The sequence below is a fragment of the Loa loa genome (genome assembly GCF_000183805.2).
Source record: "Loa loa unplaced genomic scaffold supercont3.3, whole genome shotgun sequence".
NCBI lineage: Eukaryota > Metazoa > Nematoda > Chromadorea > Rhabditida > Onchocercidae > Loa > Loa loa.
This window is the reverse complement of record NW_018108183.1, coordinates 15,980-39,179: the sequence shown is the minus strand read 5'-3', so window position 1 is coordinate 39,179 and position 23,200 is coordinate 15,980. Positions and strand designations below refer to the sequence as shown.

Genomic DNA, 23,200 nt, shown 5'->3' with positions numbered 1-23,200 from the left:
GTCTGACACTTTCTCCAGAATGCAAGAAATTGCTTGAAAGAGTGCTTTATCCACCATTTTCTCGTAAATTTTTTTCAGGTAAGAGCAATGACACTGACCAATATGAGTTTGATTATTCGCCTGTTTACAATGGTGAGGGCAAGTTCCAGTATTCTATTTTGATCTCTTATAACATATTTAGATTTTCATCTTTGTGCTGAGTAGTGAAATTGGCAAAACCTGATCGCTGGAGAGATTTGGTGTTAAAATTCCAAGTTAAAAATTGCTAATATTAACTTTTGTGATGTTGTGCAATCCCTGATGGTAAATGTGATGTCCTCAAAAAGACTATGGGTCTTTTCTATCATTGAGTGCCATTTTTAAGTCTTTAAAATCTCTAATGACTTTTATAGTTGTTGATTGCCTCATCGTTGTTGTTAATTGTTGCGTCCGAAGGGAATTATGTTGTAACAATTAATGACCAAAAAGACTACAAGGTTAGTTAAGTGGTTCGGATTTTTGACTCAAAGTGAAGAAATTTAGATTAGATTTCCCTGTGAAACTAATGTATTTTGGTTTACTGTTTAAATTATAGCCAGTAATTTTTGAATTTACAGATCATTAGGATGCTTTTCACTTTAATAAGTTATAAAGTAACTACTCCATAACATAAGGCATTTTTTTTTGCAGAAATTATTACGAGTGCATAAAAATGTGCTGATACTGTTTTTTAATTCTTCTATGGATAAAAACATCCAACTGAAAAAAGTGGTAAAAACCACCATGGAAGCTGCTAAACAGGCAATGGGACAAGGAACTGTTGCTCAAATCAACTGTAACGATGGTGAAGTAAAGAAGTTATGTAAAAAGCTTAAAATAACCCCAAAACCATACATCCTGAAACATTACCAGTAAGTTGTTTTTGTTGTTACTGAGTGCGAGGGGTTGGAGTGCTTTACGAAACTAGAAAGAAAAGGCAGATGTGCTGGAGCCTTTTTCGTTGTTAGTAACTTAGACATCAAAATGAATTTTGATCTTCCGTCTTTTACATTTCAAGATTTTTAAAAGTTTGAGTAGATACGGACAGAGGAGGAAATGATACATATACGCAGCATGGTTACTGTAGATTGAGTTGTTTGAGTCGGTATTAAATTTGAATTCAAACCTAACATTAATTTGAATGTCAAGTGAAGTATCACTTGCAGGAACGGAGAATTTCACAAAGACTATGATAGGAGAATAAATACAAATAGCATGTATCGTTTCTTGTTAGATCCAGCCGGTGATATACCATGGGATGAAGACCCGACAGCTGTTAATGTCGTTCATCTAGGTGACAGTTCTAGTGATCTTTTGGTTGTTTTAAAAATCATTTTCACATTGGTTTAACTATGGTTTGTAGAAGTGATAACGAAAGATTCCCACAGATGTGTTATATTGGTGGGCATATTCTTGAATTTTCCATTTTTTGCTTATGCGAACTTTCGGGACGTTCATCCTCTTCATGGCCTAACATAAATTTCGGAAATCGGTTTGGATGTTGCGTTAGTATTCTTAGCTTTATTTATCTCACTGTCACATCAATGGAACTTCAGACTTTTATTCGATCGTTAAAATTTTCAGATGACTCTAATGCGCTTCGAAAAACAGTTGGTGGTGGAAAACCTGTACTGATCATGTTTTATGCTCCTTGGTGTAGCTTCTGTAAACGTTTGAAACCTGAATTTAGGTATGAGGTATTCTTTTTTAATTACTGAAAAGCTTCATTTTCGATTTTCAAAAACTCATCAGACAGAGGTTTTTGATTATGCAAGTTTTTTTATTAAATGATGAACAATATCGTTGCAAATATCGTGCAGGAGGCAGAACTACCATTGCACACATATAATTGATGATGTTCCTTGCAGTGCTGCAGCAGATGTATTGAAAGGGAAGGTCGTACTGGCAGGCATGGATTTAACACATCGTGGTAACGAAGTTATTGCAAAACAGTTTAACATTGATGGTTATCCAACACTTGAGTATTTTGAGGGTGGCATGCATAAATTTAGATACAGTGGACAAAATTCAAAGGTAAATGCCAGGAACATTTTTTTGGAATTGTTCGGTCTTGAGATGAATAAATTCAGCGATTGATTTGAGATTTACGCTGACTTATAGCTCATTAGCAGTATTTCAGGATGGCATAATTGAATGGCTTAAAAATCCAGTGGAACAAGCGTCATCTCTCTCTCTTGAAGAGGAAGAAATTTCATGGACTGATGCCATCACCGAAGTGGTTCTTTTAAATGATGACACATTTGATGAATTTATTGCGGAACATCGAAGCGTTCTGGTCCTTATCTATGCTCCTTGTATGCTTATTTCCACTTGAATCAGTCCATGTTAATCAGCACACTTACCAATAATTATTCACTTGTTAAATATTATGAATAGTAGCGTTAGGAATTTTTTTTAATGTATACAAGGAATTTTCTGTCAGCATTACTACTAGCATTACTAGAATTATCAATCCAGTGATATTGATAAAATTGCATACTTAACACCTTCTCAACTGTTATAATTCGGGCGATTAAGCTAAGTTTGATTCTGCTGAAGAACAATTATTAAAATGGAAGGGAATGGCAGTGGTGATGGTTCTCTTACTGTTTTAATTTTATTTTTACGAGTCAGTTTTCCCAAATTTTCTGTTTCCGGGTGCAGCCACTGCAAAATGGTGAAGCCGGAATTCATTCGAGCGGCTCAGCGTTTGAAAAAAGATGGTATTGATGGTGTTTTGGCTACTCTTGATGCTACAACCAATAAGCATGTTTTACTTTTTTTGTCCAGCTACTAGGGAGTATTTTTAACCTAATTAGTGAAAAAAAAATATATTCATTTTGCAAAGATTCACAAAGATTTTTAGATTTTCGTGTAGAAATTTGTTTTTTTTTATCCAGAATAATCGCCGGAAACGCTGTTAAAGTGAGCTGACAAGAACTTTTTACCTGTTTATGGGATCATACTTAGCTTGCTTCATTAATAATGATTGCTTTACCAATTTTTTTTTTTTTCAGGAAGATAGCAGAGCGATACAAAGTGGAAGGATATCCTACTTTTGCATACTTCAAGAACGGAAAGTTTGCGTGGAAAATCAATGAGCGTAGAGAAGATGGTTTTTACAATTTCATGAAAAAGTCTGGGATTTTTTAATTACTCGAGAACCTAGCAACAACTAAAAGAATTCTGCAATTTTTTATATTTTCCAGCTGATAAATGCATTGCACTATGAATTATTATATTGCAGTCCAGTGGAACCCCCTCCTCCCGAACTTCCATGGAGCCAACAGTCTGATGGAAGGAATGTGTTGCATCTAACAGCGAAGAATTTCAAAACTGAACTTAAAAGGAAAAAGCACGCTCTGATAATTTTTTACGCTCCTTGTAAGTTTAAATTGCTTAAACCGATAAATATCGTTTTTAAATGTTTTGTATATGTTTTAGCAGTGTATTTTTGATCAACAGTGGATAAGACTAAGACTAGGTTCTCGTATGACTCATTCCTGAAAAATCTTTGGCGCTTTAAATAATTTCCAAGAGCCTGAAGATTATTCACCTCCATTTTCATGCAGCGAAAGCATACCTGTGTGAGTAATTCATTCATTCGTTTCAAGCAACTACGCGTTGGAAGTTTGCGGTTCCTTTGTTGAATAATTATCCTTCTCAGAGAAAAACGATGGACGGTCATGTCTATCTTGTTTTTACATCCATTGGAGAGGAGCTATACTAATGGGAAGGAATTAGTTGTAATGAAAAATTCGTTTTTTAAGGGTGTGGTTACTGCAAAAGAGCAAAGCCTAAATTTTTCGAAGCTTCTAAAATACTTGCTGCTGATGCACGGGTCGTTTTGGGCGCTGTTGATTGTACGATTGAGAAATCTTTGTGTCAAGAATATAAAATAGAGGTTAGGAGTTATTGATTTCTAGAACGCTAACAGATGTGTACATTTCGATTATTTCTGACCATGGTTGTATTTTCTTTGGTTCAATTTATTTTTTGAGTTGCATATGATGACTTGGTTTTACTTTGGAATAGTAAGTGCTGTCGTGGATAATAGTGAATTGGCCTATACAACCAGTGTGTGTCACACTAAACTAATCCAAAAAGTTTTTGTGAACTGTGAAATCACCGACGTTATCCAAAAAATAGAAAAATAGCATCAAACAAAAATGAGCAGAAGTATGAAGTTAAAGGGCTTCTGGTTTGCCGAATCTGATCCATTACTGATCTTTTTAAAATACTATGTCTTCAGGGATTTCCAACAATCATTTATCTGTCATATGGCAAAAATCGTATCGATTACCTTGGCGAACATGAAACAGCATCATTCATTAGTTTCATAGAAAGTGGTGGACAAATCTCGAAGTAAGTTTCCAACTTTGTCAATGATTTACAGAGTGTATTCGAAATGGGTTTAGTTATTGTGTTTCTGTACTGTTGTGCTGTTGAATTTTTAAAAATTCTATGCGAATTTATTTTATTGGGGCTTTATTGTTTCTTTTTCTTGTGAAAGTAGCGAAAATGTATAGCGAGAAATGTTTATTTTTGAGAATGTGAATGTTATTGTGAATGTCTATTTTGAATGAGAATGTCTATTTTTGGCAAAAATCTGTTTTAGACCCTCTCTTCATGATTAACTGAAGGGAACGGTCATTGTCAAGTTTAATGCCTAATCTCACTGATTTTTTCCTTTTTAGTACTGTGTATAGAATCGAAAAAATATTTTTACCAGTAGTTCTTTGATGTTATGAGCTTTTATTTTCTCACTATGAGTTTTTCCTTGACATCTAAAGCACTTTGGCATTTTTTTTTCTCTGGTAAGATGTGGTTGTTTCCTTTTCAGACCGCAAAGTTTTGCTCCCAAATTTGACTTTGGAAACGCAGTGACAGTTCTGGATGAGAACAATTTCGATAGGATTACGAGTAGTGGAAATGTTTTTGTAATGTTCTTCTCGCCGTGTAGGTTTTTTTTAGTATTAATCCGCTAATAGTATGCGGTGAACAAGTTGGAATCTCAGGGTAGGTATCGGAGAGATTAGTGGGAAGGTAAAGGATAAGCATTTCAGAGTTTAAATATTTTTACAAAAAATTTAATGCTGGTGCAAGCAAAGATCATTTTTCTTTAGAATTTTGTTTGTTTAGGGTGCAGACATTGCGAAACAGTAAAACCAGCATTCCGTGAAGCTGCAGAACAGTCTCACTTTGGCAAATTCGCCGTCGTCGATTGCATTGCTTGGAGTGGTATGTTTTTCCCTTTGTTTTGGTGTTTCCTGATAATATTAAGTGGGAATTTCGGAGTCATTAATTTCTTTGACTTTTCTATTCAAGTAGGTGTAGAGAACCGCCACAAAATATATTGATAATACAGCTAACATAAATTGGTGAAAACATAATGTGTAGTTAATATACTTAAGGAAGAATGCATTGAAACTTCATGGTTAGGACAGGTAGTCTAAATAAAATATATGAGGAAAGTGGCTGAAGTTTTTTGAATCATAAGAATTCTCGGTCGAAATTCCTCAAATTTCAGATCTTTGTGAGAGTCAAAGCGTGAAAGGCTATCCGACTTTCCAGATATTTGTTAACGGTGTTCAGCATGATTATAGTGGTAATCGCACTTCATCCGATTTCACTACTGCTTTTATGAAGGCAGTTGCATCAGCTAAAATTGATTTATAATGTGATAAGTTATATCAAAACACGGTTTGATTGGTATCAGTTAAATGTTTTAGTTGATATCAAATAAATGATTTATTATAAGTTATTAAATCTAAATAACTGCTTCTTTCTGGTTGTTTGATTTCAATCATTTGTCTTATAATCATTTCATATGATTTTTATTATAGCGCAATAAGCATATCCATTATATGGATATGCTTTACTTCCTAGTCCATCATGTATTTTATTTATTTACATTTTTATGCAGAGTACAGTTAGGGTGGGGGATCAGCCGAGGAGCTATTGCGAAAAATAGTAAAATGATCATACAAAGTTCATTACTTTCTTTTGTTGGCAGTGAAATTAATTTTTGCGAATGTATACAGTTACGTTAAGTAATCGTTTATTTGCATCGTTTCATTTGTTTTTATAGCATTTCTTGCTCAATTCTAATCTTTACTCGTAATTCTTAGGCACTTATTATTGAAACATCCTATGTAGTTTGTTGATTTAACTTTCGTCAATTCAGCGAATGCGATAAGATCGCATTAAATTATTTTTTATGAATTGTTTTTCTTTTTATAAATTATTTTTTATGAATCTTTTATAAATTATTTTTTTATAAATCACTTTTTTTTAAAATCATTTTTTATTTTTTTGATAATTTATTAAATTATTTTTTTCACATTGCAAATTCAGGTGGATTGAACTGTCCCCTGATGCATCATTCTTAATTACTGTCCGATTTCTCGTGAAGTAATTGTCCAAGACAAAAAAAGAACGGCATGGTAGAGGATGTATGCAAAAACAAAGGAGGAAAATGATTTTTGTGGTAAACATCGAGAGTCTGGTGACAAAATGAGGTGGACGGGAAAGTGAATGAGCTTCTTATAATACGATTTGTGATACCTTTCCCATGAGAAATGGTGCAAATTTTTGCGAGAAATGTTTGTCGGCTTGATGAAAAGCCAAGAGGAGTGGTAAATAGTATATGTTCGGAAATTAATTGCTGGCATGTAATCCTGAAGTTATTTCTAGACATGCAACTTTATGTGTTGTAATGCCGATGATGAGGCATTCGAAATTATCTAGTCACTTTTTCTGTACTTTACGCGTCTTTTAGAACGCCAATACTCTAAAGCTAATGTCTTTATCACGAATCCCAGGAAAGTATTATTGAATCCCTTCGATATAATTTTTTCAAAATTAGTTACAATCCAGAAGGTCACGAGCCCTTAGTAATGCTAGTCACCTATATTCCAACTTATGTATGCATAACTACGTGGATGTTGTATCAAATGAAATGAATTTTATGCGATGCTTCTAGTTTGAAACATATCAACATATCTGAGATCGTGTGAAAGCATTACCTGAAGGTGTTATAGAAACCGATGGTGTAATTTGCTTCACTTTATAACTCGTCGATTCTAACGTGGAATAAGGTTTTTTTAGATCAAATTAAAAGTATTTAGAACACCGAATCTTCACCTAAATTTGTATTCTGTTGACAAGTCACTCACAAATTCTTTACCCACCACTGTTGCTTTCATTGAGATCATTCAGATGCGTAAATCGTTATCGGAGCTACAACAGAGGTCCTTCGTCTCCATACCCTTGGAGAATACGTCCCCATCTATCATAAATCGTGTGTCCTATTCCGATAAACCTGTCTTAGAATATCCGGAATATGCCTCTGAAATGCTGCTTGGGTGATGTCAATATCTAATGGCTTAACTCGGTAGAGGTAGATGTGATGGATTCACAACTGAAAAGAAATGATTTACTGTTGTTTTGTTGAGCTTTAAAATACACATAAATTCATTACCTTGATTTATATGTTCGCTTATTTTGAAGTTATTTCAACACGTAACGACTCTCATAAGAATTTTTTTCTTAAAAGCAACGAACTCATAAACACAGAATTTACAATGCACAGGACTGACTATTCATTACATTTCATTATATACATATAAAACTCCACATAACATTACAGAAATTTTTTTGCATGTACAGTTAAAATGAAGAAAGAAATAAACTCTTGTAGAGATCATAAGGTTTGCGTGTAAACCGAATGTATTGTGAATCCTTCCACATCCCATTACTGGGGAAGACTCGATGCCACCAATCCAGGTTCGCTATTTTGCAAAACAGCTGTTGCTGCAGCACACGCGAAGTACAACAGTTTGTCTACCTGACATTTTCGAAATTAATTTTTAGAGACTGTCAGTTTGAAGAAAACGAAACGTGTGGATTTGTGCAGTCTCCAATGTTCTAACGAAAGAGCTTCCTGCGAAGGTTTTTGGGAAAAAAAAAAGAAATTCTCACAAATGTCCAAAGAAACAGAAAATGAAAATACGGAGTCAGCTACCTGCACAAGATCATCTTTGGTTCGCAGAATTCGCAACTCGTTAGTGATTGCTACTGTAAAATCAATGCCTTCTGCAGCAACAAAATCCTCAGCAATCTTTAAAAATAATTATGTTCAAGGATCTTCAGTGATTTAAGCATAGCAAAGCATCACCAAAAATAAGACAAAAGATTAGAAAATACACCTTGACGCATGAATTGATATTCTGAACTTGATGGGCTGCCCCGGAAGGTATAAACACAACGTCACCTTCATTCTGCACAAATATACGGCATTCAATTCCTACAGCAAAATTCTGACATTGTTAATTAATATGAACTGACTCAACAGAAAGAATTCCCCATTTTAAAAATATCCAGAAAATAAAATAACATATAAAAGTGACAATTAGGAAGTTGAAATATACCTCTTTCTTCGAAAAAATCCATCATTTCACGCGTCACCACTACGTCCTGGTTATGAATAACATCACCTTCCCATTCTTCCCCCTAAACAGGAATTACGTGATATTTATACCATTATCAGAGCATGTGAATGCCATTCTGAATTGCATCCAAATTCAAATTGACGAAATTTCGAAATAATCGCACTTTCATTTCTTTCCATTCCTCAATGGCAGCACGGATTCTTGTATTATCACTTGGATGAAATATTTTCCAGATCGCACCAGCCTTTTCCGGTTCACGAAGAGCACGTTCCTTGTGATACCCACGAATACCCTCTGCATCCAGGCGTTGTTCAACAGCTAAAATAGTCTAACTTCCAGATTACCTCGTGTTATCAAAAATGATATCAATGAGAAACTATACGTAGAGCCGATTCTAATATTTTAATACCTGTCAAAGGTTAAGTAAGGGAATTTCTTTAGTTCGCCAACATTCAAAAAGACAAAAAAAACCTACCATCTCTCACTTCCTCTCTTGACATTTCATCCGGCGCTTTAACAAATGGCAAGAAATTCACTGCATCAGATACATCCAGATGCAGTGGAGTAGAGGCCAAATGTGGAGCATTATATAATCCTACAAAAATGATCACAATATTTTTCACAAGCAGATTGAAACACCGTCTTGGTTAGCGATAAGGTCATGAACAGGTGGGAATCCATAAGGGATTCAGAGGAAAACATTTCAAAAAAGAGAGAGATAAAACTTACCGAAGCAAATATAGACTTTCGGTCCTGGATCTGGTCGCTCACGTTTGTTATTAAGTAAGTTCAGTAAGTTCAGTCTACCACGGCCACTTTCTTCGCGATTAATATGTGTGTAATCCAGGAAGGGCATGATCTCATATAAATTTACATACTGTTCAGGAGCAATATTAGAAAACAATTTTGACTCTGGAAAATCCTTTATCTGAAAAACAAAATTTAGGATATCAGGAATGCAAATAAATTGTAGAAACATGAAATGAATGCCATGATAAATTTGGATTGTTTTCGACAGGGATAGACCATGACCAAGTTTGTAAGTTCCTCTAACAGTTTAAACCCTAGCTTTTAACAGTCTCACTTTCATATAACAGTCATTGACGGTTCGTTTTAATCCAAATTTCGACCAGAACATCTTCAGCGAGCACGGTTTGTCGCGAACTATTACAGGGGAAAAGTTCTGACTATTCAGAACACGTAAATTTCGATCACCTGCAAAGCTTTTGAAACTGATATGACCAGAAGTGAATTTTGAGACTCAATAAATGAATTCCAATAAATGCGAGAAAAACAACTAAATGGATGAATAGGCGTCCAACATCGTATTTCCAATATCCGAACCGTTAATTCACCAAAAGAAACAAGTTTTTCGGCATTAAATGATAACAAGTTATTATAAAAATGTTTCCAATAATAGTTTTCAATAACAGAAAAATTTAAAGAAATTTTTGAACAGGAAAGTAAAACTAACAAGCCAAAATTTTTTCAAAGGCTTCTTGCGTCCACAATGATCGACGGTAACGAGGATGACGATTCACGTTCTCGACTATAACGGGATTGTGTGCAGTTAAGTGAGCTTTAAAACGGGCGTACGCATCTCGTGAAAACTACAATTACACATATCGAAAAAGAAATTCAAAAATTCAACACTGATATTTCAGGAAGCTGAAACAATAACACTATCCATAACTTTGAAATAAAAGCTCAGGTGTGGAGAAAAACAGAAATAACGACAGCAGAAATGCTAGAAAATCCTTGCCTGGTCCTCAATAACGCAAATTGTTTCGATTGGAAATTTCGAAAGAGGAGAAAAGCGAGGACAATAGCACTTTTCCTAAAGGGAACATCAGAATTAATATTTAAACCGAATACAGTTCATAGCTGAAAGGACTTGCTAATATAAAAAGCATAAATTCGAAAGAATCCTGTTCAATGTAGGCCTAGTAATCGATATAAAATATGAAAAGAAAATCAAAAATTATAGAAAAGAGAAGCTAGTAAACGTCCCTTTACGAATACGTCAACCCAACAAGTATTTTTGTATTTATATACACGAGCTCAGTAGTATTTGATAGATCATGGACAAGTACAACGGTAATACAAAAATATTTACTGAGCTCCTGTAGTTCATGTATTCTCCAATGCAGGAAATACATAAGCGAAGTTAGAGTAAAGGAAAGGAGATGATAAAACTTGAAGAGCTCCTTACTAACCTCTTGGAACAATTTTACATTATATCCTCGGCCATGATTACCGTTACATAAAGCACCATCCTTCTTGATACCGTATCGCACAAACTGTTCCATCGATCGACAAAGTGTATCACGAAAAATGTCTTGAATACGCAAATTATAAAGCAAAAATTCAAACAAGGATTTATTTGGTGCAAAATATCAGCCACGAAATCAGGCTAAATCACCACTAACAATTTCATATATTTCCATTAACCGAATTTCTACCCAAAATTACTCGAGAATTAAGAGAGAAAAATGATACCGAATGAAGGCAGAAAAGATCCCAGGTGAAACATGGTAGCATCATGAGTGTGACTATTTGTACAAGGAAGTGATTCTAACCAATCCGGAGAGTAAGAATCTGAAAACATTCGTTTCTTTGTTTTGTAGTCGAAGACAGCTGATAAGTTCGAGGATGACAGAGATTGCAAAGAATTTTAAAAAAAAAAGCACAAAAGGAGGAAAACAAGGACTGAGTTTATTAAATCATGAAATGTATTTGAACTAAAAAAAATAAAATTAATCCCTTGACCAAGGATCCCCATTTTTTACTTGAGTCACAATTCCGATAGAGAGATGTATAGTGAAGGGACTTATGCTAACTTTACAAATCTTCCATACAAAAAATTGAAATGAAAATGATAAGAAATTAATGGCTAGATGTTGACATATTCCGATTCACTTATATTTCTAATGAGAAAGGCACAGCTTCTAAATAAATATAAATGCATTAATGCAGAATCAATGAAAACAGGTTCATTTCAACGTTTGTTTTCTAGTGGAATATTCTTGCACAATACATTTCGAAATATCCAAGACTGTTTAAACAATTTATATTCTCGTGACTTATTCGTTAACTACAATCGTATGTCAGCTATATTTTCTCCACTTTTCTCCATATTCCAGTCACTTACATAAAACGGCCCTTCTCCGTTTTTGTATCATCCAATAAATACCCTTTTTCTTTCAGTTTTTTTATGTGAAGACTGGTTTGAATGCATTTCGCGGTTGAGAACGCCGAATTATCCCTTATTTTTTCCCATGATTCCATGCAATTTCTTCATAAACCATCATACCCTTTCCGCATCTTTTGATAACATTTTACTTCACTATATGGATAATAAGTGCGTATAGCCAATATCTGTGCACAGCAATGTCAAGTAGGCTAATTTTGCTGTATTAGTCGCCTTCCATTATGACCTAACAAATTCTTCGCATACAGTTACGACCAAAAAAAAAATTTTGCGTGATTAGCTACCCTAACTTCGTTACGCTTAAATTCGAACGATCATTTATACCATAAAGAATTTTTCTTTCCGAAGTGATGTTTGACAAATCAAATGGCAAGCTTGATACATGATCCTACCCTTACAACCATTACATCTAACTCATATGCGAACAAATGACGCACACAAATCAATGTCGTATTTTTGGCCGTAAATGCCAACATAAAAGGTTATTTTAGAACATTGGTCACGTATTTTCAACCGCCTCTTCTAAGCAGCTGAGACCATGTTACTAAAGCTACATGGGTTGTTATGCTGGAAGCTTTACAACTTATTTTTAACCAATCTGTCCCTTAATCGCTTTCGCAAAAGTTGCACTCACCTTTTCAACATGAATTATGGTTTAATTTACGTTTTTTTTCTGTCATATATATTTACATATTTCAGTCCACTACCAATCCTAAAGCGCAAGTTCAGCTAAAACGCCAGTACCAATTGCAGAGTATTACTCCCCCACTCCTTCAGTTTCCTAGCACGAAATTAATACTGAATAAAAAACTGTAATACCAGATTTTCGGACCACTTACATGAGGATTCGCAGAAATATCTGCATCTCAGTCGTTACATCATTTTTCATTGATCTATTGTTAAATATTTTTTGTTGTCATATATATTTAAATATTTCAGTCCACTGTTAATCCTGAAGCTCAGGATCAGCTAAAACGTTAGTGTCAGTCCAAAATATTACCACCCACTACATTTAATTAATATATGGTCAATAGAACTGCTTAGCAGAGTTACACTAGTCTACAGTTTAACCAACCATATTAAACTGGTGCTTAATGTCGAAACGTTTATTTTGCAATAAACAAATTGGTCATACATATAACACCAACTATCACGTTGATAATATATGGATTTTGATAAACTAAATGAATTGTTAAAATATATACTTAAAGAAATGTACCTATTGGAAAAATATTTAAATATGTCTACATTAATTAAGAGAAGTCTCTTTTATAAGAAATTTTATGCAACTTTATTTGTGTAGAATTCAGTGGTGTGTGAGCTTTGCTTGCCATAAACAGCTGGAATTCTGTTCAAAACTGAATTATGATAAAAAAAAACAGAACAAAAAAATACAACAAATAATAATGGACATACCTCTTCCATTCAATTCTTTATAGCACATTATGCACAGTTCCAACCCACAAATTTTACAGCAAAAATGAGCATTTAGGATTGCAAATTGACACACGTCACATACTTGTTTTGCACCAAACGTATGACTGTAGTATACTTCTCCCTCTACAATGAAATGTCATATAATGAAATGGCTTAGCACCATCAATGAAATATGACTCGAACATGTCATAGCGGCAACTCGTTAGCTCGAGCCTGATAACATCGAAGTACTAGAAGCTTCAAAAAATCTAAAAACATATCATTACGTGTTGACTGGCTTAAGAATTAAGCTGCTTAAACTATTGACATTCTATGCCAAAAATGTTTAAACATAATATTTTGACGGCTAACATCTTCATTTCCTTTTGAAAAGTGATGTACAGCCGTGGTTGACATCCTCATCAAACGAAGATGGGTTGCGCTAGTTAACTGTCAGTCTTAACAACTAAAATAGGCGAAAAATTTGCTGAATCTTCCCATGCTCTAACTCAAAAACCCTCAAATGCATGAACAAAATTCAGCGTATCCGGAATTAGTAATGCTGTCAACTAATTTTAATAAGTTCGAAATGTCGTCTATAACATGAAGTATAATGTGTACTGTGATAAGTTACAACTACTAGATGAGAATCATTACATCTTTGACTTATTACTTGAAACATTTGAAACGAAAAAAAAATGGGTAAACCTACCACAGAAGCCTGACACAGCTTCTTCTTCACGATGTACCACCTTCTCGTAATTTGAATATACACACTGCAGAACATACGCAGCCATTTGAGCCGCTTCTGCCTTTTCCTTTGGTCTGGCTGAAGAAATTTTTCGTCTTTCCCTTTATTAATTCGCAAGGACGAGAGAACAAAAAAGTAATGAAATCATATATGGCCAGTAGCTGAGGATGACTATCTCGCTGATCTTCATATACTCGAAAAGGTCCTAAATCTCTTTTCTCTTTTAGAGAGTATACATAATGATCAAACCAGTAGTGAACTTTTTGGTAATAAACTGTTCCACGCGAACGTTTGTTTCACTCAGCAGAAACGATGACTTAATTTTTTCGACATCTTTAATCAAAAGGCGACGGCACAATTTGGGGTTGTTACGATCACGTCTGAAAATGACGACAGAAAGCTTCCCTGTTTGTCCAAAGAAATACTTTGCATACAAAAAGCTTTTCAAGACAAATAAGGCAACTAAGTGTCGTATTTTTTCTCATTTCAATTGGGCTATGCAGTAGTACCTGTAGTAAAACAGGTATGGGAGAAAATGGACTTAGTGAGGAATACAACAATGCAAGAGTCATTTTCATAAATTGGCAGAAAAATCTTACAACATGCGATTGTAGAAACGACAATCCATGGCCCTTTTTTTATTCGGTACAGTGGCGCAAACTATGCAAGGGTCATACGAAGAAATTGCGCATGGCTCTTCCTAGAAGATACTTATCAAACCTTATAACAAGGAAAAATAAACTTCTTCAGTTTCAAAAGCTAGGTTTTTTTCATAAAAATTTAAGCTCTCTGTTATTCCAATATTATGTCAATTCCTTTCTTGAAAATATTATAATTGAGAATGGTATATTTTTGCTTCAATACTATTTCTCGCTCAATTAGAATCCCATCACAAAATTATTTGCTACAAATATGCAAATATACGAAACAATTCCTACTACCTGCAAACGCCAGTTCACCAGGTTACAGGATTTTTCTACCTTTTCTCGAAAATGCTTGTATTTTTTGGGCTCACTGTAGTGATCAGATGGCACAATTTCGATCTTCGCACTATTATCTGGAATGAATAATACTGATGTATACTAGAAAATACACAGAAAAATCCTCAACGTCTGAAAACAGTATTTCGGGAAAGTGGGATTCTGAAGAACTGGAATATCGCTATTTGTTTGGGAAAATAAAGCAAGAAAGAATGTGTAAACAGAAAATAAAAACAAAAAATAATAAACTGCTTTCAGTACTGGTTAAATATTCACCTGAAATGTTTTTCACGAGAGTTTTTTCCTTCAAATTCTGACCACCACGACGTAATCCTAAACAAGCTTGTCAGTAATAACATTAAAGAATTCGTCAAAGCTGGTCCACAACTTTTATATGCATCTCCCACCCATCCCGACCTCTTCAGCTACCTTCTTCATAAAGAGTTAGTTGCTTCATAAAGATTTTCACAGTTCTAAAAAATTAAAATTAAACTTGTCCAATCAAAAGTTTATTGAACTGATTTCAGCTTGTACTAAAAAAAAAACTAACTGTGTGGCATGATAACACGCTGTCCAATGATTTCTCCGTATGTATCGCCTTCATCGCACACTGCTTGATTTCCACCATCATCTTTGCAATCTGTTTCAGCAGTGGATGAATCGGCTTCAACACGATCCGCTGCAGTTCTTGGTCGTTTGTGCAATAATGCCGCATCTGATTGCATATCTAAAAACTGATGAACTGGAAACTCATAAGCTATCCAAGGGCAACATACCATGGTGCGCAAGCGATAAAAGCCAGGTGGTGTTGAACAACTTTGTAGAATATTTGATCCCCAGAGTTCAGGAAGGAAGTCAACAAAAGAATACCGTCCACTGATTTGGTTGAAGTCAGCAAACTAGGTAGCAGGCTTACGAAATGGGGTGGTATTACGTTCGACTTGGTAATTCGTTTTCATGAATCGGAAGATGAACTATTCCAAACATTATGCGAATTCCGTAACTTTGATGCAGTTACGTAGGAATCCAACGGAAGCACCATATGAAAGAAAACAATTATGACTTACTCCAATTATCACTCGATCCTCCTCCCAGCAATGCATTATTTTCCCCAGAATTCCTGGAAAATAATAAAAATAAGAGAAGGAACAGGAAATTTTCGCAACCATCAATAGAGCCTCTGGGTATGTGTTCATCAGTTCAATTCCATGTTATGCTTACAGAAAACTTCGAAAAACTAAGTCTACAGTATTTCCAAATTCTTGGCATGGAGATTGCCGTGTTCCTATAGTATGGAAAAGAATCGAAAAAAACATACGTTGTAAAATGTCCAGAATGACGCTTATCAACAGCAGCCATTGCCCGAGCCTATGATCAATCAATAATTCAACTTTAAAAAATCACAGTCATCAAAATAATGGGAATATAGAATGTTCCAAATCAATACTCTCATCTTCCGAATAGTGCCATGCATAGCTTAATACGCACCTGGATTTTACGCTACCCCCATCAGTTCACCGGTGTGGTGGCAGAAATATCATAGAAACGACGGAGTATGATTGAGCAATACTTGAAAAAAAAAGGAAAATAGGAGTTTGAAAGTACTGCAGGGTGGTGAGGAATGAATATGAACAGAAAATATGTAAAACAAGACAAGAATTTCAGAACAATAGATATTCCTGAATATATGCTTCTACATTCCGACGCTCGAATTGGTTTTGAAGTTGCCAGACAGAGTAATATACGGTTCGGCCCACCAGCCAACGGTGGTGGTACGATGTAAACAGTAAACTGTTTGCAATGGTTTGTTTATGTGAAAAGTCAAAGGGAGGTATGGAATGGCAGATTCAGAATTGGTTTCAAAGAAAAGAAAGTGGACAGGAGAGTGGAAAAAAGATGAATGTTAAGGAAATCAAACCATTTACATTCTTTGAAATGTCTGAAATTGAAGTATGGACGGTGACAGTTCCTTAAATGTTACTAAGCACCAAGGGATAACTTTGATATTGTAGACTTGTAATACCATGGAGAATACATCAAAATTGTCTATCCTACTCTTAAAAGTAAAGTGGTTTTCCTAGAGCATTGATGTATTTTAGTAACGGATTGACACACTAGTTAAATGCAGATTGATTCATCCCAGCACTGCTATGGTATGGATCCATCATGTATTGGCAATTTTCGAAAAGATCTACGATGCTGATCGTTAAAATCCAGTCCGCATAACCATTTATAGGTCAGGTTTTTGAGCAAGCCACCTAATCCTCCAGCTAATATTTAGATAAGTTTTTCCTAGTTGAAGAACATACCAGAACTTCCGATTGACCTGATACTAAAACGAAGTTTAAAGCACTCCCATCTTTAAATTCAACCCATCAAACTATTTGGGAATTTTTTGGATTGGAATTTATATCTCAAGCCAAGAAAGTAGCCTTAACCGACGAAGACTAGACGATCAAGTCCTACTTGATAACAGAACCAATAAGTGAATAAAACAGATTGATGGTGGGTATAGTTAGTGCCCTTCTGGAGGTGCCGGAACCAGCATAAGATCATGCTACGTTGAATAACAGTACTGTTCTTACGGATTTATTTGTTCTACCGATCGAAATAAAATACCAAGCTTTTTCTAACTTTTTTTTCCAACTTTTTCGAAATGTTTTAAAGATCACTTCAAACCATCACGAACATAAAAAGCAGCCATCTAATAAGTATCGTTGGCAGAACGAATGGGCTAATTTTATGAAAAATCAGTAAATAAGAAAGGAGAAAGCTGAGAGAACGTAAAAAATAGTAATTCAAATTTTTAATTAATTTGACGGGTAAGTATGAAGGGAGCCATCTATAGTGTCAGATTGTCCGGGGTTTTTTTTGTACTGAGGTCTTGTCCGAAATTCTAAGATATTGCCCAGGTTTTACCTGAAATTCTATCTATAATTTCACATCTATCCGAGTTCTTTTCCAGGAGATTTCGCTTAGGATTTCATTTAACATTTTATTCGAGATTTTATTACGTCCGAAATTTTGTCTGGGTTATTGTTTGTCTGAGATTTTGTGCGAAATTCCATCTCCGATTTCATTCCATAATTTAATCGAGGTTTTATTTGAGACTTTGCAACGAAATTTACTTGAGACTTCTGGACAAGCTAACGAGCTATTTCTTCATTTCGTGCTTGAATACCTCATTCAAGTGTTACGAAACACCTCGAAAAGATCAAAAAACACACCCGTCCCATACATAATCGCACCCGCAGCATACCGTACTATAAATCCAAACCGCCTCCAATGAATTCAAAACACTCTAAATGATGTACCGATAAGTTTCATCTGCATTTATACATTTCTCCGCATTTACCTATCTTACCGCTGTGCAACTAAAGCTTGCTCTCATGCTGCTTTTACTTTGTAAGCAATGAAAAGCGTGGTTGTATTTCGCGTTTATCCGTGTCTGACGTGTATCTTCGCGTCATTTACATTACTTAGGCGTGCGTCAAAACAAATACTTTCCATTTACGGTCCAGACGTAGCAATCGCAGAATGAACACGCAACTCGCTGCACCCAACCTGACTAAGAAGATGCTAGAAGAATAGCTTCCCTCCCTCCACCCACTCTCATTTCGTCAGCCATTGCCTTGCTCTCGTCTCTTTTCCCGCCCATTAAGATTTGAAAATGGATGATGCAAATGTCACGTACGTAATCATTTCATTCTGTGATCATCGAGTATGACGTTTCTTTTTCATTTTTTGTCTCTGTTTCATCTGGAATTTTATCCCGAAAACAAACGCATTACCGATTCTGATCTAGGGTTTGAGGAAAACTGCCTGTATACGGTATAGAATGAGCGCTCCTCTGCTATGTCCTACTGTAGTCTAAGAATTTGCTAACAATCGGTTACGCAGTATGCGATACGATGATACATGTATATGGTGGTATGGTATTATGGTCGTATAACTGTTTAGGTATTTTAGGCCATTTAATCGGATTTCATGTGTCACTTTCCAGGAAATGTGTAATATTCTTCAGATTATCATGCCAGTATGGCCTTCTAGATGCATAAGGATCCGTTCAAATTGTCTGTCTTTGCACAATTCGTATTTGATATTCGATAGTTTTATTAATTCATTAAACAAAATTATGATACTTAGGTAGGAATACATTTTCCTTCTAAATGGTTATCACCAATTATCTGAAAACACCGATACATTACATGAATAATACCGCATAAAATGGATTCAACGAGCTAATCAGCTGATTCGACATTTATGACAGCTTGAGAAACTGATCTTATTGTTTGCGACACACTGAGAACTAATTATATTTACGATAAAATGGGAAGGGAGCTGAAAATCAGGATTTTTAAGTATGTTTACACGAAAAATAGTAATTTAAATGAAGTGGACTGTGGTGGAGATGCGTTAGTATTCTTCCCAATAAAGATGAAGTATTTCAAAATCGGAAATCCTTTCAATCATTTTTTTTTTTGCTGAAAAAATCATATATATTGAATCTCGACATGCAAATTTGTTGGGATAGCAATCAGCCATGCTTGCGACTTCAGGTGATATCGATTGCCCCACCCTCTCCCCTCCTCCTCTCCGGTTTTTCGTGTGATGCAAGCTTCAATGTTGGTAGTTCTAGTTCCAGGACTAGATAGTCGTTCTAAATTGGATTTAATCGAAATCTTGAGTGACTACTGCGGTTGTAGAAGGAATGACTGTAACATATCGTAGACATCAAATGGTCATTGGTGGATAGGATTCACTGTGGACTATTTATACGATAACTGCCTGAAATCACGATGAGAAACGATGTTAGCAAATAGTGGGATGAAATAGGAATGAATTTATGTCGGTAAGGTTAACTGAAGTGATGGGAAGGATTAGTGAGCAAGCTTGGAAATCATAAAACTTTTGGTTCAGCCAGAATCGTCCCGCAGAATTGGAGAGACGGACTTGTAAGTATAAACTTTAATAATTTATTCTTGAGGATGGATTATCATCAATATTCATATATGTTTATCTAGCAAAAAAAAGGAAGAAAATTGAAATTTCATTTGGTTAGCAAGGATGTCCACCAAGTATTTAACTTAACAATTATGAATCTACACCAGTTAGGTAGCCTAGACATGAAAACTTTTGTTTCATTTGTCAAGTTAGTCTCCTGGGTTCTTGGGTTGGGTTTTCTCGGAGCATGACAGAAGGATTATTGTGTAAACTTGTAGCAAATGAAGAATGAATTTGTGGTAGGCGGTCAGAAACATACACGTGAAAACAAATGATTTCTGTTCTTTGATTATACTTCAAAAACTTTTAATTGCTTCCTTTGCATATTACAGTTTGGAATGGCTTTAACGCTACAGGGTGCTTGGAACAGTTATTACCTTAAAGTTTGCAACATTGGTCAAGGTATATTGAAGTTTAGTTTATAACATTAAAAAAGCATTTTTAATCCATAATGACTCAAGATTTCGAAAATCAGTCTCTTTCTAAATATTTAGGGGTGTATGGTGCTGAGTACAGTGTTGTCGATGAAAGTGCAGGAAAGCAGGTTGCAGTCAAAAAAATCCAGATGAATTCAGCCGGTGTATCATCTTCACTGATACGAGAAATCACGCTGCTTAAATTTCTACAACATCCAAACATCGTTACGTATGTTTTCTTTTCTTTTTTTTTGTCACAGTGTGCTGATTAGTAAGTAACATATAAGAAGTTCAAGTGGGACGTCCTACTACGCCACAGCGTTGGCAACAGCGTTGTTGTAGGATTTTTTCTTTATATCAGGAAGTCAGTTTTGAGATTTGGCCGGTAATATTAGATGGGATCAATGAACAAGTAAAGGGAACTAAATTCAGCAGTGAAGGTTTCGGATGACTCATGCACTGCCATATCCGGCGCGCAACTAAAGAATATTGTATTTAACTGAATCTTTTTCTGTACATTATTTGTAGTTACGAAAATTCCGAAATTGCAGTAAAAAATGGGCATGGATAATTTTCACCGCTTATCAAATATATAAAGTCTGAAGTTTTCTTAATCTGAAATTAAATAAGTGTTTGTGACTTAATAACGCTGATATATAATTATAGCTTTGGTTATTCAGCTAACAGTGATTGAATTGAGATTAATTGCAGCCTTGAAGACGTAATAATAGGCGACGATCAATTATATCTGGTATTTGAATTTTTTAATATGAATCTGAAAACTTACATCTGCAAAATTCCTGATGACAACTGGATGGATAGAGCTGCGGTAAGTGCGGCTCCTTTGCTACCGATTCTTCGTCGTCTTTTTGAAGACAGACGGAAACAATTCATGTGTGATTGAGATTCGGTTTAATTCATTTATTTAATATTGAAACTATAAGTCAGGAAGAATTGCGAGTTTGATTAATTACAGCAAAAGTTGTATTTGTACCAGATTCTCCAAGCTATCTGTTACTGTCACCAGAAGAACATTCTGCATTGTGATTTAAGGCCTGAGAATTTGCTTCTTAACCAGAACGGCCTCCTTAAGCTTGCTGAGTTCCGTTTTGGTGAAGCAGCAGTTAACACGACAGAGATGCATTGTGCGCAGGAGGTTATTTTTCCATTTTCCGCTTTCTTGTTTTCAATGTTCCAAAAATCATCAAGTTGAAGACTCGTTCTTACACTGAAAAGTATATGTTTGGATATCGTTTTAGGATTCTACTCAGTTTTATAAAGCTCCGGAATTACTGTTTGGTTGGACCCGTTACACATCGGCAGTAGACATATGGAGCATCGGATGCATTACTGCTGAAATGGCTATGAAGGAAACCCTATTTCCTCTGGGTGATTCGAATATTGATCAAATTTTTCGTATTTTCAGGTTTGCTTAGTGTTTATTATATTTTTGTCTTTATATTTATCATACTATCTCTTATAAAAGCGCTTTCAGTGTGCTGTCGACTCCGTGTGAAGAAATATTGCATGTTTTTACGAATGTGCCGAACTGTTCGAAAACATTCCCTAACTGGAAAAATAACCATCTTCATGAAATTCTTAATGGCTTTATGGATGCTAATGGCATTATGATCGTGCAGGTTACGATTTTTACATTTAAAAATTTTCAATCAAAGGAGGCCACTTTTAACCTTATATTCTTCATTATAATTTCTAGGGTGCTCATTACTTCATTTTATTTTTGCACATTTTTTTGCAGAAAATGCTTACTTATGAGCCGGAGAAACGAATCTCTGCAGAGGTGCTCTTGAAAGATTCATACTTTGCTGATATTGATCGAACGAAGCTTCCAATTAGCGATTATTGATAAAACTTTAGTATTGCCATCAGATCGGTATCAATCGTTTTTCATTTTGCATCTGTTAAAATGGTTATTTCTATTTCATTTTCTTCCTTGTACCCCAAAACTAAATTGTATTGTGGCTTGAGAGAAGAAATCCAATTTAAGGTTTTTTTTTCCCGATTTGGGTCTCTGGAATATAAGAGATGCGTTCCTATGAACTCTGACTGCAAAAAAAGTTTGAATTTGTTTCTTTTCCTTCGGATATATATATTTTTTGTGCTCCACTGTTAAGCAAAAAAAACTGTTATGTAGAATGAAATTATTTGATCTTTTCCCTTTTGGCAATATCATTCACTAAATATTGGTAAGTGTTCGTTTCACATATGGACATTTAGTAGCCAAATTTCCTTGATAGATCAATATATGACACTGTATAAGACAGTTCTATATTACACATATTCGAAGTGCTTGTTTTTTCATTTTTTTTGTTTGTTTTTTGAAATATAGATTCAGGAATGGATGAGTTTCGCAAAATGACATGAAAACATTTACATTTTCCCACTTATCCTATGAAAATGTAAATGTTCATTTGTTCAAAATCTTAAATTTCCGAAAGTTCTCAACCGATTGCTTTGAAATTTTGGCACAACATTGCATTCGAATACGCGCTTGTTTCTATCCACCCACTTTTTTTTTGCCGGTTGGTCTGACCTCAGGACAAATTTAATTGCCTCATAACTTCTGCGATTTGGTGATGTCAAACGAAGAATTGCTTAAAAAAGCATTTACCAATATTCAAAGCAAGTATGGGAATCACGACTGGCTGAGTGAACGAACTATCTTTGCGACCAAAAATACGTTTACGAACTCAGCAATATTACTCATTCTAGTATTTAAGGTGAGGCAATCACGTACAAGTCCATCCGCACTGTTGTGGAAGCAGATGAAGTGGCGGTTATTCAACAATTTTTAAATTCATTCGAGCTGGCGGGATCCCGCCGCACATATTGTAATTGGAAATCGGCGTGCCAATTATCACGTTGCGAAATATCAATCAGCCAGAACTTTATAGCGGCATGCGGCTTGCGGTAAAAAAATTAATGAGCAA

General features: G+C 35.1%; 5 protein-coding genes across 5 annotated transcripts; 4 read left to right on the top strand and 1 right to left on the bottom strand.

Moving 5' to 3' along the window:
• Positions 1-82: 82 nt before the first annotated feature.
• LOAG_01176 (hypothetical protein) lies at positions 83-2,353 on the top strand (the record flags this gene model as incomplete). Its single annotated transcript, XM_003136716.2, has 7 exons — positions 83-132; positions 393-476; positions 670-890; positions 1,185-1,312; positions 1,603-1,708; positions 1,887-2,052; positions 2,159-2,353. Exons 1-7 carry the CDS (start codon positions 88-90, stop codon positions 2,351-2,353), a joined length of 945 nt encoding a protein of 314 aa, XP_003136764.1. The 5' UTR covers positions 83-87.
• A 339-nt stretch (positions 2,354-2,692) lies between these two features.
• LOAG_01175 (hypothetical protein) lies at positions 2,693-5,697 on the top strand (the record flags this gene model as incomplete). Its single annotated transcript, XM_003136715.1, has 8 exons — positions 2,693-2,788; positions 3,036-3,098; positions 3,228-3,402; positions 3,789-3,922; positions 4,271-4,383; positions 4,862-4,977; positions 5,161-5,259; positions 5,549-5,697. The coding sequence occupies 8 exons, from the start codon at positions 2,693-2,695 to the stop codon at positions 5,695-5,697; spliced, it is 945 nt and encodes a 314-aa protein (XP_003136763.1).
• A 774-nt stretch (positions 5,698-6,471) lies between these two features.
• On the top strand, positions 6,472-7,389 carry LOAG_01174 (hypothetical protein; the record flags this gene model as incomplete). The annotated part of the gene is made up of 2 exons (XM_003136714.1): positions 6,472-6,551; positions 7,149-7,389. 2 exons carry the CDS (start codon positions 6,472-6,474, stop codon positions 7,387-7,389), a joined length of 321 nt encoding a protein of 106 aa, XP_003136762.1.
• A 124-nt stretch (positions 7,390-7,513) lies between these two features.
• LOAG_16418 (hypothetical protein) lies at positions 7,514-16,269 on the bottom strand. The gene is made up of 21 exons (XM_020449071.1): positions 16,148-16,269; positions 15,897-15,949; positions 15,380-15,556; positions 15,106-15,162; positions 14,791-14,906; positions 14,449-14,549; positions 14,099-14,229; positions 13,811-13,927; positions 13,099-13,242; positions 10,971-11,069; positions 10,688-10,809; positions 10,234-10,308; positions 9,946-10,081; positions 9,556-9,686; positions 9,201-9,399; positions 8,947-9,066; positions 8,635-8,789; positions 8,451-8,532; positions 8,229-8,326; positions 8,045-8,140; positions 7,514-7,867 (listed from the first exon to the last, which is right to left on the bottom strand). Exons 1-21 carry the CDS (start codon positions 16,186-16,188, stop codon positions 7,775-7,777), a joined length of 2,343 nt encoding a protein of 780 aa, XP_020307440.1. The 5' UTR covers positions 16,189-16,269; the 3' UTR covers positions 7,514-7,774.
• Positions 16,270-20,171: 3,902 nt separating this feature from the next.
• Positions 20,172-22,116, top strand: LOAG_01171 (CMGC/CDK/CDC2 protein kinase; the record flags this gene model as incomplete). The annotated part of the gene is made up of 7 exons (XM_003136711.1): positions 20,172-20,235; positions 20,328-20,478; positions 20,961-21,078; positions 21,226-21,405; positions 21,509-21,675; positions 21,745-21,889; positions 22,009-22,116. The coding sequence occupies 7 exons, from the start codon at positions 20,172-20,174 to the stop codon at positions 22,114-22,116; spliced, it is 933 nt and encodes a 310-aa protein (XP_003136759.1).
• Between the last annotated feature and the right edge of the window lie 1,084 nt (positions 22,117-23,200).

Bases quoted from the DNA above. Each gene is read 5' to 3' on its own strand.
- LOAG_16418 (XM_020449071.1), bottom strand. From the start codon at position 16,188: ATGGCTGCTGTTGATAAGCGTCATTCTGGACATTTTACAAC. The intron at 11,070-13,098 runs GTATGTCCATTA...GAATGTTTTCAG, and splicing joins TAAAGAATTGAATGGAAGAG to ATTCTTACTCTCCGGATTGG. The intron at 8,533-8,634 runs GTGCGATTATTT...ATTCCTGTTTAG, and splicing joins AGGAATGGAAAGAAATGAAA to GGGGAAGAATGGGAAGGTGA.